The sequence below is a fragment of the Oncorhynchus kisutch genome, linkage group LG10 (genome assembly GCF_002021735.2).
Source record: "Oncorhynchus kisutch isolate 150728-3 linkage group LG10, Okis_V2, whole genome shotgun sequence".
In the NCBI taxonomy this organism is placed as follows: domain Eukaryota; kingdom Metazoa; phylum Chordata; class Actinopteri; order Salmoniformes; family Salmonidae; genus Oncorhynchus; species Oncorhynchus kisutch.
In genome coordinates this window covers 18,919,083-18,937,009 of record NC_034183.2, presented here as the reverse complement: position 1 = coordinate 18,937,009, position 17,927 = coordinate 18,919,083, and the positions used below count along the sequence as shown (strand labels likewise).

The following is a 17,927-nucleotide window of genomic DNA, read 5'->3' as shown; positions in this document are numbered from 1 at the left end:
CAGGCAACCACAAATTAGTCTGTTTTTAATCTTTGCTATGCTGTAATAAAGGCTTCACTTTTTTTCCGTTAGACCAGCCTCTGGTAATATTTATAATTAAATTTGTGTTTACACTGTTCATAATTATAACCTTGATCTCCTTATTGTTATTGCTAATGATAATTAATTTCATTATCATTAATAGGTTTAGTAGGCTTAGTATAGTATAGCAGCCTTAAAAAATATATATATATATATATATATATTTAACTAGGCAAGTCGGTTAAGAACTAATTCTTATTTACAATGACTGCCTACCTCGGCCAAACCCGGACGGCGCTTGGCCAATTGTGCGCCGCCCTATGGGACTCCCAATCATGGCCGGCTGTGATGCAGCCTGGATTCGAACCAGGTATTGCACTGAGATGCAGTGCCTTAGACTACTGCACCGCTTGGGAGGCCCCAGCCTTGTATAACCACCATCAAGCTGTAGGCCTAAGAGTGCATCCTGTTAATTCTTAATACCGTAACTTACTTAGGTCTTTATTTCAATACTTTTATAGGCTACTGTATCAATCATTCATTTTTAATTCGTCATAACACCGCATACAGTCATTCATGATTTGAAATGCAATCAAGCATTTTTTTTTTATAAAAAAAGCAAAGTGACCATTGAATATTAAATAGGCCTAAACTGTTCCATTTCAGAAATTACATTCACAAATGAATGACTGTTTTTAGTATTAGCTGTAAGAAACAGCTTCTCTGGTACGCTTCATTTATTTATTTATTTTTTACATCGTTCCAATCGCTCAGAAAAGTTCTATTGTAACCAAACAGCACCTGTTTGACACACCTAATATGGATGCAGCACTTGCTCCTTTTTCTTGATCAGTATTTTCCACAAGTTAATTGTTTTCCACACATCTGACTTCCCCTTTACCTCCTGAGCAACCAGTAAACATTCCCCCGTTTCAGGTTTATTTGTCAAGTTCTATGCATTAATTTTGCTGTTATGTGTTCAGAGTTTGTTATAATCGGTTTATTTATGTGATTATGATATGCTATAGGTCAGGCCCTATTGGTCATCTGTATACATCACGTAAAGAGAGCTAGGGTTGAGGGATTGTCTTTCCTAAACAAATTAGGGATTTCTGTAACAACTTTTCAGTCAGAAATGGCTGTAATTATGATGCAGCTTCAGCAGCACGATACACACTGATGTTTTGGTCGCTGCAGCAGGGAAGAGAGACAACGGTTGCTCGTCAGTGCAGTCAGACTAAATCTAGTCATTTTTGTGTCTTAATTATTTAATTGAACAGTTCGCTTAAAACATCATACAAGCTCAGTGCATATAGTTATTTTGATTAAAACACATAGGATGTCTATATATGGAAAAATACACATTTCAACATTTCAACCAATCGATTGGTCGAAAGAACAGACTACTCTTGGTTGACCAAGATAATTTTTTTAGTCGGGACAACCCTAGTTAGTTTTAATTTAAAGCAGGTACAGCCTCTGTGCTCACAATGAACCCACGCTGGAAGTGGCACTGGCTTTTCAAAACATCCAAGTTTGTGCTCAGCAGACCTGAAATTTGCTTGGTGCTGGAAATAGAGGGAACATTGGCCCCAAAGCCAGCCCACTAAACTGCCAGAACAAACGCACTGTATTTTCTCTCTAAGATGAGCCAGATTGACAGCGCTCTGGCCACCCTTAGTGCCCCCTCCCCCCAATTCACATGGGGTCAATCATATTTCAGGCCGGTGCCACCCATCTTATAACACCCATGCTCATAAGGTAGAATGCCTTTCACAACAGGTTGGGTATGCTGGACCTTGGCAAACAGAGGGCCCTTCTGAGCTCTGTCCCACAACTGATAAATTAGTCACAGGACCCAAGCCTTCAAGACACTTAGAGCCAGGGCTTAGCCTGTAGTTACAGGTAAGTCCTAGCTGGCCCTGAAGCCCACTGCAAACAAGTCAGTCACTGCCAGTGGTGCAGGGTATTTAATAATGGTGCATTTCTTGAGAACAGGCTTAGGAAATGCATTTTTCCAGAATACTGCATCATGGCATTATTGTAATACGCTGCTTGCTGTCACTTGTCTCTAGGTGGCTAACCTAAATGGGAGAGACAACACCTTCACATTGAAGGACTCTTTGTTTAAGGACATTCAGAAGGACTGGCCAGGCTACACTGAGGGAGACCAGCAACTTCTGAAGCGGATCCTTGTTCGGTATGTGCTAGTTGGTGCTATATTACTATACCGCATGCCATATTAAACCAATGCTTTTGTGTGTAGCTCCACATGTCAATAACTGCCAGCAGCATAAACCAGCAATAATGGGATCATCCCCACATTGGTTTCTGGAGTTTCACCTCTGCTTTGTGTTTTGGTTTAAACTAACTTCCATAGAATCCCAGGAGCTCCAGGTATGCTCAGCGAATAGTAGATTCTAGTCTGAAACCAGGCACTGCGCTCTCTGTGTGGATCCCTGCTCTGAGTATTCCCTCTGCCCTGTTTTGTTGACAGAACTAGCTGGCTTTGATTGGTGGGACCCAGTGGGAAAAAGCTGTTTAAGATCTGGGGCAGTAAGGAAATGCACATCCCAGCTAAATTTAGAGCAGGCATTGCAGAGGTCTTAGCTGGGTTTACGGAGTTGACCCAAACTTTGTTGGACTCAATGTAGCAGGGAATATTTCACACACTCAATTATTAAATGTTTCTGTGGAAGTCATCCCAAAGCAATATATTTCAACCATATGTCTTTTTGGACTGGACTTTAAGCTTGGCTAGCTTATGAGCTGACCACCCTCCCTCCCCTAAAGTTTGAACACCAGCTGTAGTCACGCAAGAGTAGTGAGCAAAATGATCGGAAGGCCTGTGATGCAACACTGTTCCAGCACATGCTGATCCATGTGTGAGGTGGCACTGGTCCAAGGTCCAGGCTTGCTTGTCTTCAGTTGGGACTTGACCAGAGCACAGCAGCTAGCCTTTCCCCTAGTCTGCTCTCCCCACCCCTCTAGCGCACTCTCGTTTTTTCTCTCTCTCTCCTCCCTACCACTCGCTCTCTGTCGGTGTGGGGTTTGGAGATTTCCCCAGTGTATCCCACTGCCCCCTACTGTCCACACTACCAACATACACAAATAACCTTCTGTTTATGTACACATTACACACCCTTTCTATTTTTTTATGCAACTGTAATTTAGCATCTCACCCAAGGCTTTGTCAATGATCTGTTTACGATGTCTGACTTGTGTTAAACCAGGTCAGTTTTATTTGTATCTGTCTGAGACTAAATGGCATTGAGTTGAGGAAAATAACAATGTAGAGCAAGGCCACCATAATGCTGTCATGTGCCAATATGTCACAGGTCCATTGGAACAGGGAATAGAGTTAACCTTGGAGTTGGTGTTATGAATTAACACAACCACCTAGTACTAGTTTCATTGCAGACTTGCCAACTCAATGGGGCTCTACTTGTGAACATGTTAGAGGAATTAAATTCCTATATGTTTAATACCCAATTAAATTAATACACTCAGCCCATTTCTAAGGATTTGTAAGAAACTTATTTGCATAAAATGGGCGGATACCAGTCTCAAAATCAAGCACTAGCGTTTATTCTCGAGAGTACTTAACATGATACAATTTACAACAGGTTATAAACTGAAAATGGCGTCATTAGGTTTCGAACTATCTCTCCTCCACTCCGGTACAATGGCAGTTTAGTTCAAGTCTTCCTACATCGTTCCCATCAATTTAGATAATTTATGACCGAGCCAAGGTCCTCCTGTGTAGATAAGCATTCTAGCCAGTCTGACAATAAGTATATTCGTTTCTACCAAGGAACAGACAGTCATTGTTCTAATTCTTGATTATAATTACACACATTCAGTACTAGGATTAAAAGAATATTCATATATTCTTCTATACAGTAACATAAGTATTCTGATTAGTCAGTCCTGATTGAAATGTATACATAATTAGTCATTATTGATAAAAAAAATCCCTTAACAGAACATTAGAAAAGGTTTGTTTTCAACTTTTTCTCCATCTCAATGCGCATTAGTAATTTAAAACCGTCAAAGTAGTTGCTCGTGAGCACACACTATGTTATCTGTTCCCCGCCGATAACCTGGCTGATTTAGTTCTGTGTTAACCTGCACCGCTGGTGTAGTTAAACAGCCACCACTAACATTGAGTGGCTGCTGCCAACACACTGACACTGACTCAACTCCAGCCACTTTAATAATGGGAATTGATGGGAAATGATGTAAAATATATCACTAGCCACAATGCTACCTAATATAATGTTACATACCCTACATCTCATATGCATACGTATATACTGTACTCTATATCATCTACTGCATCCTTATGTAATACATGTATCACTAGCCACTAGCCATAACTATGCCACTTTGTTTACATACTCATCTCATATGTATATACTGTACTCAATACCATCTACTGTATCTTGCCTATGCTGCTCTGTACAATCAGTCATTCATATATCTTTATGTACATATTCTTTATCCCCTTACACTGTGTATAAGACAGTAGTTTTGAAATTGTTAGTTAGATTACTTGTTGGTTATTACTGCATTGTCGGAACTAGAAGCACAAGCATTTCGCTACACTCGCATTAACATCTGCTACCCATGTGTATGTGACAAATAAAATTTGATTTGATTTGGTGGTGATTTTATATATGATTCAAATTCCATATCATCCAATTAAACTCGTTGATGTAGTTGGACATAATCCAACACTTGTTCCTGAAAGCGAATGGCATGTTCTGACAAAAAAACAACTAGATCTCATGCTTGACTGACTGGTCAAATAGCTCTATGTAGTGCCTAGCTCTGCGTAATTGTCGCAGATTATGGAAAGGGTTTGAATCTCACATTTAAAAAAATCCCCCTTTTGAAATGTAGAATTACATTTGTGTTGAGAAGTGGAGCCAAAATCTTGTAAATAACTCTTACAAATACATGTAAATATAATCTTGTTGACACACAGGCTACTGGCACTGCTACCTAAATAATAATCACTGCAATATTACATAGACATGTAGGCTACACTTTACATGTACAATATTTTATATGCCTAATTATAATCACATGAGCTATTTTGAATCGAGGACAGCAGTGAAGTGTTTTCCTTAACAAAAATGTTTGTTGAATGTTATGTTGTTTTTTGTGCATCTCTGATCTGTTGATTACCTGGGTCATTTAATGTTTTCATGTGTATCTGTGAGTTATTGGTATTCAAGCAGGCAGAAATCCATCCAGCATGATGTAGCACTGTGATGAAGTCTCTTTCACTACATTGGAAGTTAATAAGAATACGACTAAGATCGCGAAAACGTCTATCATACATGTCAGATTTCAATACTATCTGATGTCACAACTCTCGAATGAGCCATTGATCATATTTATTTATTTTATTTTTTATTAATGATTTTTTAGATATTCTTACCTCAGGAAATGTGTAATTTAACAGAGGGTATTGCAAATGTTTCCTATTTGTCTGCCCCTTTAGTCCAGGGGGGTGCATCGCATGGTGCCAAACCCTAGAGATATTATAGAAAGGAGATATGGATCCAATGAATGAAGGAACGCCCCACCCAGCAGATTGTCGCCCAATCGCGTTCACGTTGTCATTATGGAGACACCTATTTCCAACCTTTCTTCCATAAAACATTAACGCGCTAGAACTGATGCACATCAAGAAATCAGGCAACAAAGCACAGGAAAAAACAACTATAGGTGCTCTAGAGCGCATTGGATATATTTGCAAAATTCTGTTCATTCCAATGTCAACTTTTCTCATGGAAAACCATATAAAGCGAAGGGTTTTTACACGTGCTGAATTCTTTGGTCTCGGGGGCTGGCCAAGAGAGAATTTGAAGTGGAAGTTTATTTATTTATTTATTTATTTTACCTTTATTTAACCAGGTAGGCAAGTTGAGAACAAGTTCTCATTTACAATTGCGACCTGGCCAAGATAAAGCAAAGCAGTTCGACAGATAAAACGACAGAGTTACACATGGAGTAAAAACAAACATACAGTCAATAATGCAGTATAAACAAGTCTATATACAATGTGAGCAAATGAGGTGAGAAGGGAGGTAAAGGCAAAAAAGGCCATGATGGCAAAGTAAATACAATATAGCAAGTAAAATACTGGAATGGTAGTTTTGCAATGGAAGAATGTGCAAAGTAGAAATAAAAAATAATGGGGTGCAAAGGAGCAAAATAAATAAATAAATTAAAATTAAATACAGTTGGGAAAGAGGTAGTTGTTTGGGCTAAATTATAGGTGGGCTATGTACAGGTGCAGTAATCTGTGAGCTGCTCTGACAGTTGGTGCTTAAAGCTAGTGAGGGAAATAAGTGTTTCCAGTTTCAGAGATTTTTGTAGTTCGTTCCAGTCATTGGCAGCAGAGAACTGGAAGGAGAGGCGGCCAAAGAAAGAATTGGTTTTGGGGGTGACTAGAGAGATATACCTGCTGGAGCGTGTGCTACAGGTGGGAGATGCTATGGTGACCAGCGAGCTGAGATAAGGGGGGACTTTACCTAGCAGGGTCTTGTAGATGACATGGAGCCAGTGGGTTTGGCGACGAGTATGAAGCGAGGGCCAGCCAACGAGAGTGTACAGGTCGCAATGGTGGGTAGTATATGGGGCTTTGGTGATAAAACGGATTGCACTGTGATAGACTGCATCCAATTTGTTGAGTAGGGTATTGGAGGCTATTTTGTAAATGACATCGCCAAAGTCGAGGATTGGTAGGATGGTCAGTTTTACAAGGGTATGTTTGGCAGCATGAGTGAAGGATGCTTTGTTGCGAAATAGGAAGCCAATTCTAGATTTAACTTTGGATTGGAGATGTTTGATATGGGTCTGGAAGGAGAGTTTACAGTCTAACCAGACACCCAGGTATTTGTAGTTGTCCACGTATTCTAAGTCAGAGCCGTCCAGAGTAGTGATGTTGGACAGGCGGGTAGGTGCAGGTAGCGATCGGTTGAAGAGCATGCATTTAGTTTTACTTGTATTTAAGAGCAATTGGAGGCCACGGAAGGAGAGTTGTATGGCATTGAAGCTTGCCTGGAGGGTTGTTGACACAGTGTCCAAAGAAGGGCCGGAAGTATACAGAATGGTGTCGTCTGCGTAGAGGTGGATCAGGGACTCACCAGCAGCAAGAGCGACCTCATTGATGTATACAGAGAAGAGAGTCGGTCCAAGAATTGAACCCTGTGGCACCCCCATAGAGACTGCCAGAGGTCCGGACAGCAGACCCTCCGATTTGACACACTGAACTCTATCAGAGAAGTAGTTGGTGAACCAGGCGAGGCAATCATTTGAGAAACCAAGGCTGTCGAGTCTGCCGATGAGGATATGGTGATTGACAGAGTCGAAAGCCTTGGCCAGATCAATGAATACGGCTGCACAGTAATGTTTCTTATCGATGGCGGTTAAGATATCGTTTAGGACCTTGAGCGTGGCTGAGGTGCACCCATGACCAGCTCTGAAACCGGATTGCATAGCAGAGAAGGTATGGTGAGATTCGAAATGGTCGGTAATCTGTTTGTTGACTTGGCTTTCGAAGACCTTAGAAAGGCACGGTAGGATAGATATAGGTCTGTAGCAGTTTGGGTCAAGAGTGTCCCCCCCTTTGAAGAGGGGGATGACCGCAGCTGCTTTCCAATCTTTGGGAATCTCAGACGACACGAGAGGTTGAACAGGCTAGTAATAGGGGTGGCAACAATTTCGGCAGATAATTTTAGAAAGAAAGGGCCCAGATTGTCTAGCCCGGCTGATTTGTAGGGGTCCAGATTTTGCAGCTCTTTCAGAACATCAGCTGAATGGATTTGGGAGAAGGAGAAATGGGGAAGGCTTGGGCGAGTTGCTGTTGGGGGTGCAGTGCTGTTGTCCGGGGTAGGAGTAGCCAGGTGGAAAGCATGGCCAGCCGTAGAAAAATGCTTATTGAAATTCTCAATTATGGTGGATTTATCAGTGGTGACAGTGTTTCCTATCTTCAGTGCAGTGGGCAGCTGGGAGGAGGTGTTCTTATTCTCCATGGACTTTACAGTGTCCCAGAACTTTTTTGAGTTAGTGTTGCAGGAAGCAAATTTCTGCTTGAAAAAGCTAGCCTTGGCTTTTCTAACTGCCTGTGTATAATGATTTCTAGCTTCCCTGAACAGCTGCATATCACGGGGGCTGTTCGATGCTAATGCAGAACGCCATAGGATGTTTTTGTGTTGGTTAAGGGCAGTCAGGTCTGGGGAGAACCACGGGCTATATCTGTTCCTGGTTCTAAATTTCTTAAATGGGGCATGTTTATTTAAGATGGTTAGGAAGGCATTTTATAAAAATATTCAGGCATCCTCTACTGACGGGATGAGATCAATATCCTTCCAGGATACCCCGGCCAGGTCGATTAGAAAGGCCTGCTCGCAGAAGTGTTTCAGGGAGCGTTTTACAGTGATGAGTGGAGGTCGTTTGACCGCTGACCCATTACGGATGCAGGCAATGAGGCAGTGATCGCTGAGATCTTGGTTAAAGACAGCAGAGGTGTATTTAGAGGGGAAGTTGGTTAGGATGATATCTATGAGGGTGCCCGTGTTTAAGGTTTTGGGGAGGTACCTGGTAGGTTCATTGATTATTTGTGTGAGATTGAGGGCATCAAGTTTAGATTGTAGGATGGCTGGGGTGTTAAGCATGTTCCAGTTTAGGTCGCCTAGCAGCACGAACTCTGAAGATAGATGGGGGGCAATCAGTTCACATATGGTGTCCAGAGCACAGCTGGGGGCAGAGGGTGGTCTATAGCAGGCGGCAACGGTGAGAGACTTGTTTTTAGAGGTGGATTTTTAAAAGTAGAAGTTCAAATTGTTTGGGTACAGACCTGGATAGTAGGACAGAACTCTGCAGGCTATCTTTGCAGTAGATTGCAACACCGCCCCCTTTGGCAGTTCTATCTTGTCTGAAAATGTTGTAGTTTGGAATTAAAATGGCTGAGTTTTTGGTGGTCTTCCTAAGCCAGGATTCAGACACAGCTAGAACATCCGGGTTGGCAGAGTGTGCTAAAGCAGTGAATAGAACAAACTAAGGGAGGAGGCTTCTAATGTTAACATGCATGAAACCAAGGCTATTACGGTTACAGAAGTCGTCAAAAGAGAGCGCCTGGGGAATAGGAGTGGAGCTAGGCACTGCAGGGCCTGGATTCACCTCTACATCGCCAGAGGAACATAGGAGGAGTAGAATAAGGGTACGGCTAAAAGCTATGAGAATTGGTCGTCTAGAACGTCTGGAACATAGAGTAAAAGGAGGTTTCTGGGGGCGATAAAATAGCATCAAGGTATAATGTACAGACAAATGTATGGTAGGATGTGAATACAGTGGAGGTAAACCTAGGTATTGAGTGATGAAGAGAGAGATATTGTCTCTAGAAACATCGTTGAAACCAGGAGATGTCATTGCATGTGTGGGTGGTGGAACTAATAGGTTGGATAAGGTATAGTGAGCAGGACTAGAGGCTCTACAGTGAAATAAGCCAATAAACACTAACCAGAACAGAAATGGACAAGACATATTGACATTAAGGAGAGGCATGCTTAGTCGAGTGATCAAAAGGGTCCGGTGAGTGGAGAGGTTGGTTGGTGATTTAGACAGCTAGCCAGGGCATCGGTAGCAAGCTAGCATAGGATGGAGGTCTGTTGTTAGCCACCTCCTGCGCTCCGTCAGTAGATTAGTGGGGTTCCGTGTGGTAGAGGGGATCAATCCAAATCACACAACAACAACAAAAATAAAAACAATAGATATAGTTATAGAGGCCCAAGAAGAAAACATAATAATAATAATAAAAATAATTTTAAAAAATTGTCCGATTGTCTATTCAGATAGCAGCCGGTAAGACAGCTAACGGTTAGCAGGCCGCAGATGGGCGTTCAGGTAACGTCGCGACGGAGGAGCCAGCCGAATAACTCCTTCGGGTAGATAACGTCGGCAGTCCAGTTGTGAAGGCCCGGTGGGGCTCCGCGAAGGCAGCAAAACGGGTCCGGATAGGCGACTGCAGCCCAGGTGCGATTGATGGAACTCAGGAGTGATTGACGGAGCTTGCTAGCTCCGGAACAATTGATGTTTGCTCCGGAATCGACGAAGGCCGATAGTCACACGGATAGCAGCTAGCTAGCTGTGAGATCCGGGCATGAATGTCCAGAGAGCAGTCGAAATCCAGGGACATGGAGAGAAAAATTGGTCCGGTATGCTCCGCTCCGAGCCGCGCTGCGCCGTACAGAACTGGCGATAGACTTTCGAGCCAAAGGATAGCCGATGACCACAAACTGTGGTTAGCTGAACACCAACGACTTGCCAGTAAAGGAGCCAACTAGCTTCTGGATTAGCTTCTGGCTAGTTTCAGGCCAGCCTCCTGGAGTTTCTGGCTAGCTTCTTGGAGGATTACAGATCTGAGGTAAATAATACTTTTTTATAAATATACATTGGTGAGGCGGGTTGCAGGAGAGTGTTTTGAAGATGAGTTGATGGAAAATAAAAATAAAATGTATGTGAAAAAGTTGTAAATATATATATATATATACAGGACACGACAAGACGAGGACAAAAGACGTCTGAACTGCTATGCCACCTTGGAGAAAGATGTTATGGAACTCCCTCGCGTGGTTCTTTTCATGGACAAAAGTCCTCAATGAAACTGACATTAAATGTGGAGACTGGAACATTTTCCTCTGGCCATCAAGTAGCCTATTAATTTAGATGCCATTGTGAGTAACCATTTGATACAATACATGTGTTGAAATGACGATATCACTGAAGTCATTGCAAATCAATTTGTGCCACTTGTGTAGCCTACCTGTAGCTGTCAAACCAATTGAATAAATAGCCAAACTTCAATGTTATTATGCCATTATTAAGGGACATGTTTAGTTAATAAAATTGGAAGCTCTATGGCAGTTGTTAGAACGTAGTTGTCAGATTAGGCTACAAGTTAAATACTTTTGTTGACAAGCATATTCACTTCGTATACATTAATATTTAACTCCGTGATTTAAAGTTATGACCCCATCCTCAGTAGCCTATTCCAGCATGGTTTGGGAAACACAAGCACTTCTTACCTCAAAATCGCCTCGCTATTCATGTTGAATAAATCTTAACTTGAACTAAGCACGCTACTAAATCATTGAGTTTACATCTTGACTACATATAGTCTACAGTTGCTTAGACAATCTGAAATTAGATGTAGGCCTATAGGCTACCTGCCTTTGTCTAAGCAAACAATGGCAAAGTTGAATTGCAATCAGTCTGTAGCCTATGCCTATTGAAATGACAAGTCAATCTCACAAATGGGCTATTTTATAATGGTTTGTAGTCTTAACATCTGGCAAATAACAGCACATTTGCCAGAAAATAGCCTAGCATTAATTTATTATGTTCGTCCAAGTATTTCTTGCTCAGAGATTAAGATCCTCTGTCCAACTTTCATCACTCAAACTCTCCTGTCATAGATTTATCTATGGTTATGCATATCCGCAAAGGGGATTTATTTACAGTTATAAACCTGGTTTGAGCCCTGAATGCTGATTGGGCTGAAAGCTGTTCATATATGCATAGTCACTTTAACTATACATTCATGTACATACTACCTCAATTGGGCCGACCAACCAGTGCTCCCGCACTAACCGGACTATCTGCATTGTCCCACCCACCACCTGCCAACCCCTCTTTTACACTACTACTACTACTCTCTGTTCATCATATGTATAATCACTTTAACCATACCTTCATGTACATACTACCTCAATCAGCCTGACTAATCGGTGTCTGTATATAGCCTCGCTACTGCTGTATATAGCCTCGCTACTGCTGTATATAGCCTCGCTACTGCTGTATATAGCCTCGCTACTGCTGTATATAGCCTCGCTACTGCTGTATATAGCCTCGCTACTGCTGTATATAGCCTCGCTACTGCTGTATATAGCCTCGCTACTGCTGTATATAGCCTCGCTACTGCTGTATATAGCCTCGCTACTGCTGTATATAGCCTCGCTACTGCTGTATATAGCCTCGCTACTGCTGTATATAGCCTGTCTTTTTACTGTTCTATTTCTTTACCTACTTATTGTTCACCTAATACATTTTTTGCACTATTGGTTAGAGCCTGTAAGTAAGCATTTCACTAACCTGATTTGATATCAGACCCTATACCACGGGTATGACAAAAATATACTTTTTACTGTTCCAATTACATTGGCAACCAGTTTATAATAGGAATAAGGCACCCTGGGGATTTGTGGTAGATTGCCAATATACCACGGATAACAACTGTATCCATGCACTCCGTGATGTGTCATGCTTAACAGCCCATAGCCGTGGTATATTGGCAATATTTTTATTTAACCTTTTATTTTACTAGGCACGTCAATTAAGAACAAATTCTTATTTACAATGACGGCCTACCGGGGAACAGTGGGTTACCTGCCTTGTTCGGGGGCAGAACGACAGATTTTTACTTCATCCGCTCGGGGATTCGATCCAGCAACCTTTTGGTTACTGGCCCAACACTCTAACCACTTGGCTCCCATACCCACTTGTGTCTTATTGCTTAATCATAGCATTCAATCGAGTTAAATCGACATCCATTGATGGGAAATGATCTGGCGAGTTAAATAAGGGAAAATGATTCTCCTGCAACATATTCATATTACTTCATGTCATAGCTCACAATGTGGTTTTTTTCACAATATAATAATTACTGCATTTAACGCGGTTACAAGTTTCTACTATATTCTTAATTGGCTTGATAATGAAAAAGGGTTTATTGTATTAATATGGCAACTCTCTTGCTGTGGAAAAAAAATGGGCTAGACTTCTAAATTTATAGTGCAGTTTGTTTAGGTGATTTTACAGTGAACTAGTTACTTTGCATGCTGATATTGTCTTTGGGATTATTGTGTGTAGCTACATTTGCTGGCTGGCTACCTAGCTAGCCAGTCAGCACAGAGAATTGCATTGTGGATTTTTTTTTGTCGACTTGAGCTGCAACAGGTTTCCAAAGATTTTCCATGTTGCTACCAATCTTATTATAATGCCAAAATGAAACATTTGTTCACCAAACATTGTTTTTTTTAACCACTTTTTTAAAATTATTTTTCAGTGTGGTCGGATTTTTCCTTTTATGTACACTGTCATTTTAGAGTCAAACTCTTTGGCAGTGTGTACCACCAGGATGCAATGATGATGGTACATGACAGGCCATGCTCTGACTTTAAAAAAATATATATATATGTGCATTAAATGTTGTATAGACCTTGATCTTTTTCCCACAGAAGCACATGGGTGTGTGTGTGTGTGTGTGTGTGTGTGTGTGTGTGTGTGTGTGTGTGTGTGTGTGTGTGTGTGTGTGAGAGGGAAACGGATTAGCAAAAACGTGATTTTTGTCATAGGCCTATATGCGAAGACTTGCCTTTTGCATTTTGTCTAACATTAGTAGCCTAGTCAAGAATGCATCATGCTATATTGGTGACTCAGTTTGTGACTTGCTTTGTTTTAGGAAAATGAGTCAGGCCCAAAGTCAGACTCAGAACACGACCACCACCACAGTGGCTCCGCCACCTCCAGTTGAGGTCCCAGTTCCAGTGAGCCCTCCCAAAGAGCTGTCCAGCAGCTCCCCGTTGCAGGTAAGCCTACTCTTCTTCCTCCATTTCCTTCTTACATTTGTCATTTAGCAGACGCTCTTATCCAGAGCGACTTACAGTAGTGAGGGGTGTAGAATTTCATACTTTTTCCCCCATACTGGTCCCCCGTGGAAATCGAACCCACAACCCTGGCGTTGCGCTCTACCAACTGAGCTACACGCGCCATGCTCCTCCACCCCTTTATTCTTTTCCACCTCCTCCCCACTGTCCTCACAGAGCGTCCTCTAAGGAGGAGTTACCAAAGATTTTTATAACTAAATCAAGAGAGACCACAGCTTGTCGTTTCCAATGGGAACAAATTAGTCATAGTGGGCAGAACAAGCAAGGAGCATTTATACATCCAGGGAAATATGTCTCATTGTTCTCTGTGGAGTTACTATAGATTTTATTATTAGCTCCTTCCCCTCTGGGTTTTCACCTCAGACACCTCATGTCCTTTCCCTTCCGTTCCCTCCCTTACACAGCAAATACACACTCCAGTCTCCCCCTCCTTCGTACACACAAACGTGCAATGGTGTTGAGGAACACTAGCTGTAAACAGAAACCCACAGCGGAGCAGTTGTCTATGTGGCCAGTCTGGTTTGGTGAGAGACGTTCGAGGAGTTCTGCCAAACTGAACAGGTTAAGGAGCTGTGCCGATCCACAGGGCTTTAAACTGGGCCTAGTATTATTTCAGAACCAAGGACTTCCTGCTCCACTGTGATTAGGTCAGCCACTTCTAAAGTTGTTAGTGTAGGCCGGTTCAAATGAAGTCTGTTAGTAATACAATACCATGCATTGTGTGGAAAGGGCACGGTTATCATACACTCAGTGTAGCCGAGTTCCCTTTCACTCTGACTACTCTGACCTTCTCCTCTGCTTCTCACCAGCAAAGCACATTAACTAAATTTTTGTATATATTCTTTATCTTGATGTGTCATCAATAGAAACTATAGCTCATAGTTTTTCTCAGAATCCTTAGAGGTGAAATGAGTCCACATTCCCAGTTTCATTTTGTGCCTCAAACTCTTTCTGCCAGAAACGACCGGCTGCGGATTTCATCGATCCACTGGCCAACAAAAAGCCCAGGATATCACACCTCGCCAACAAGGCAGCGGGACCAGTAAATGGCAAGCTGAGTTCCTCTAATGGGAAGGAGGTGAGCGGGGCCGTGGTCGCTGCAGTAGGAGACAGTGTGACATCCAGCTCCCAGCTCCCCCTGCTGGACATCCCCCGGCCCTTCGACCCACTCTCTGACGTCAGCAATGACTCCAGCCACAATGGCCGGGACTGTGAGAACCAGGAGGCAGCCATGGCCGAGAGACTGAGCCAGCCACCTGTCTTCTCTGGGCCTGCAGCACTGTCCGTACCAAGCCTGGGCCACTCGTCCCCCAGACACATGGGCCTCGACAGGCCCCGAGGTAAGAGCTCCTCACCTTCCCTGCACGGCAAGTCCAAGAAGAAGTCCAAAAAACACAAAGACAAGGAAAAGTCCAAGGAGCGAGAGAAAGAGAGGGAGAGGAAAGGAGTGGAGGAGCGTATTCCTGAACCAAGAAAGGCCTGTGACATCACCTCCAGCCCTGACAACCTGAAGAGCAGCAGTATTCCACACAGGAGCACAGGTGAGTTGTCATAGTATAGATATCTATAGTAATTGTTTGTAGTAATCACGTTGGTACTCAGTTAAATCAGGTGACCGATTGGCAAAATTGGGGACCTCTACTGCTAAGCATGATTCCAGCTCATGAGTTTTAAATCGGGTAATTCATTAGACATTTTGCACAATGGAAAGACAACACATACTCATCCTTACAGTTCAAATATCAGATTTTTGTCCCAATTGACATGAATTGATCAAATGTATATATGAACACTATACCTAGATTACTGCAGTCTGTGTTCTTGTGAATGGAAGCCCTGACTGATGTAAGTGATAATAAATAGTGAGTCTTCATGTATCGGCTTCAATGGAGAAGGGTTATCTTACCAAGTCACCTTGTGCTTCCTTTCAGATCTCAATGGAATGTGCAACAACACCAGTGTTCCTTCGTCATCGACTGAGAAGGCAGACTATTTATCGTAAGCGCTTCCTTCTTCTTACAAAACCACAATACATGTATAATGAAATGACTGTTTCCAGCAACAGATCTTGACGACATGGAAAGTGTGTAATTGAAAGGTATTTCATTGAATCACTCCTCTTTCTTAGTTCTGCATTTCTCCCCCCCCTCTGAACAGGAAGTATACCGTGATTGGCTCTTCCGAGCAGCGTCAGACCTACAAGAATGACTTTAATACTGAGTACAGTGAGTACCGTGGCCTCCACTCTCGGATAGAGGGCATCACTCGGCAGTTCACTGTGCTCGACACTGAGCTCAAGCAGCTCCAACAAGGCACAGACCAGTACAAGGTACACCCCCTGGAGCATTGTGACTACTGTTCTGCCTAAGCACTTCAGCTGCACTATGGTGCCGTCCGGAGTTTTTGTTTTCATGTTCGACTTCAGGATTAAAATTTGAATGAAATCACTGATTGATCCATTTTATAAATCGTTTTGTATTTTCTTTTACAGACAATCCACAATCAGATACTCCAAGAATATCGTAAAATAAAAAAGGTAAGCTTTGCATCTGATTTCTTTTTTCCTTTTTGTAAAGCTGCTCAAGGAATTTCTGCGCAAATACTGATTGTTTTTCTATCCCTCAGACGAATCGAAACTATAGCCAAGAGAAGAATCGCTGTGAATATCTACACAACAAACTGGCACATATAAAGAAACTTATAGCAGAATATGATCATCAGCAACTTCATAACTGGCACTAGTTTGACATTTACTCTTTTCTCTCTGGAAACCAGACAGAAAGAAACTGGATTCTGCTTGCTCTAAAAGTACTTATTAAAGATGCCATGAAGGGAGTATTCCCCTCATTGGGGCCAAAAGCACTAGTGAGGACAAAGCAGACCACATTATATTTTCTTTTTTTAAGACTGTGGCATGTTTGGCCAGATCGTTGTGTAGCTACATTGCATCCGGAAAAGCTTTGTGGTGGTGTTTCTCATACTCTCAGCCCACCTTAGTGCACACAGATTTCTCAAAGAGTAGAAATGGAAAATCCACATTCTTTGGACATCTCCAAACAGCCTTTCCTGGTTTGTAGACTGGGGGGTGATAGTGACACTGAAAAGGGAGTCAGCAGATCTTAAGCCAAATGCAAATAGTTTCAGAGAAAATATGGATTGTGATATCACGTTTTCTGATCAACTATTTTACTATGTTTTCTTTTTTAATTTATTTTTTTCTTTTTGGACTTACATAGGGGTAACCAGATCTGTTATAATTTTACACTCCTCAATCAGTACTACAAGGCAGTGTCTTGTTTTTTTCTTCATCTTGAATGTCAGCCAGTATTTTATGCAAAAGCTGCCATCAAATTATCCATCTGTTGCTGTTCATAATTTGTTTCCTTTTAGAGATACAACTCCCCATCAATTAATAAAGACAATGCTATAAAAACTCCAGTCAGGCACAGGTGCCTCTGTTTGGCTTTTCTTACTTCTTGTTCATATGTCTTAACCAGAAGGACATCATGGAAGAGCAGCTGCATCCTCGGCTGATAGGAGCTTAATGAATATAAAGGGTTAACACAGGCTGGTCAAGTATTTTTCATAATTGGTCATGGTAAACTGTAATTATAGTTAGTGATGGTACTTGGCTATGCCGATCTGCTGTGGGGCAAGGTTGTTTTCAGCTTCCCTACGCAATTGTAAAGCCAGTTCACTGTCAGAAATGTGCAAAACCCACTCCTCAGGCAAAATTGTATCACCTAATGCAAACAGGGAAGATGGAATAATCAGCTTCAACATAATGTTGTCTGTTTAAATCATAAATTGTAAGATATTAGTATACCCCATGCAGCAGCATTTACCATTGTAACTTTTCTATGTGCAATGTAGTGGAATATGTTGGTTATAATTTCCCTTTAGTCAATACAAACAATTTGCTCTTAAACAAGTTTTTTTCCTTTTTTTTTCAACCCCGTGTTTGTTCATCAATATGATTGTCAAGGTGACTGTTAACCCAGGACCAGCCTCACATCTTCCAAGTGGAGTGGATGACTCAATTATCCTTCTTGTGTATCTGCCAGGCTACAGTATTACAGCTCTTCAACGTGTCCCGAAAGCCCCTGAAATGATCAGAAAAGCTGTAATGTTTTGTAAACTGTTCTTCACTAAGCTCTCAATCCC

General features: G+C 42.0%; 1 protein-coding gene across 1 annotated transcript in view; it reads left to right on the top strand.

The window, feature by feature from the left end:
- The window catches only part of LOC109897857 (RNA polymerase II elongation factor ELL), a 47,301-nt gene that overhangs the window by 28,370 nt on the left and 1,004 nt on the right, over positions 1-17,927 (top strand). Inside the window, exons 6-12 of the mRNA XM_020492470.2 lie at positions 2,097-2,221; positions 13,559-13,685; positions 14,722-15,304; positions 15,695-15,761; positions 15,921-16,092; positions 16,255-16,299; positions 16,389-17,927. The exon at positions 16,389-17,927 is cut by the window's right edge and continues 1,004 nt beyond it. Coding sequence (XP_020348059.1) covers positions 2,097-2,221; positions 13,559-13,685; positions 14,722-15,304; positions 15,695-15,761; positions 15,921-16,092; positions 16,255-16,299; positions 16,389-16,505 — 1,236 coding nt within the window. The 3' untranslated portion in view covers positions 16,506-17,927. The remainder of the gene's footprint in view (positions 1-2,096; positions 2,222-13,558; positions 13,686-14,721; positions 15,305-15,694; positions 15,762-15,920; positions 16,093-16,254; positions 16,300-16,388) is intronic.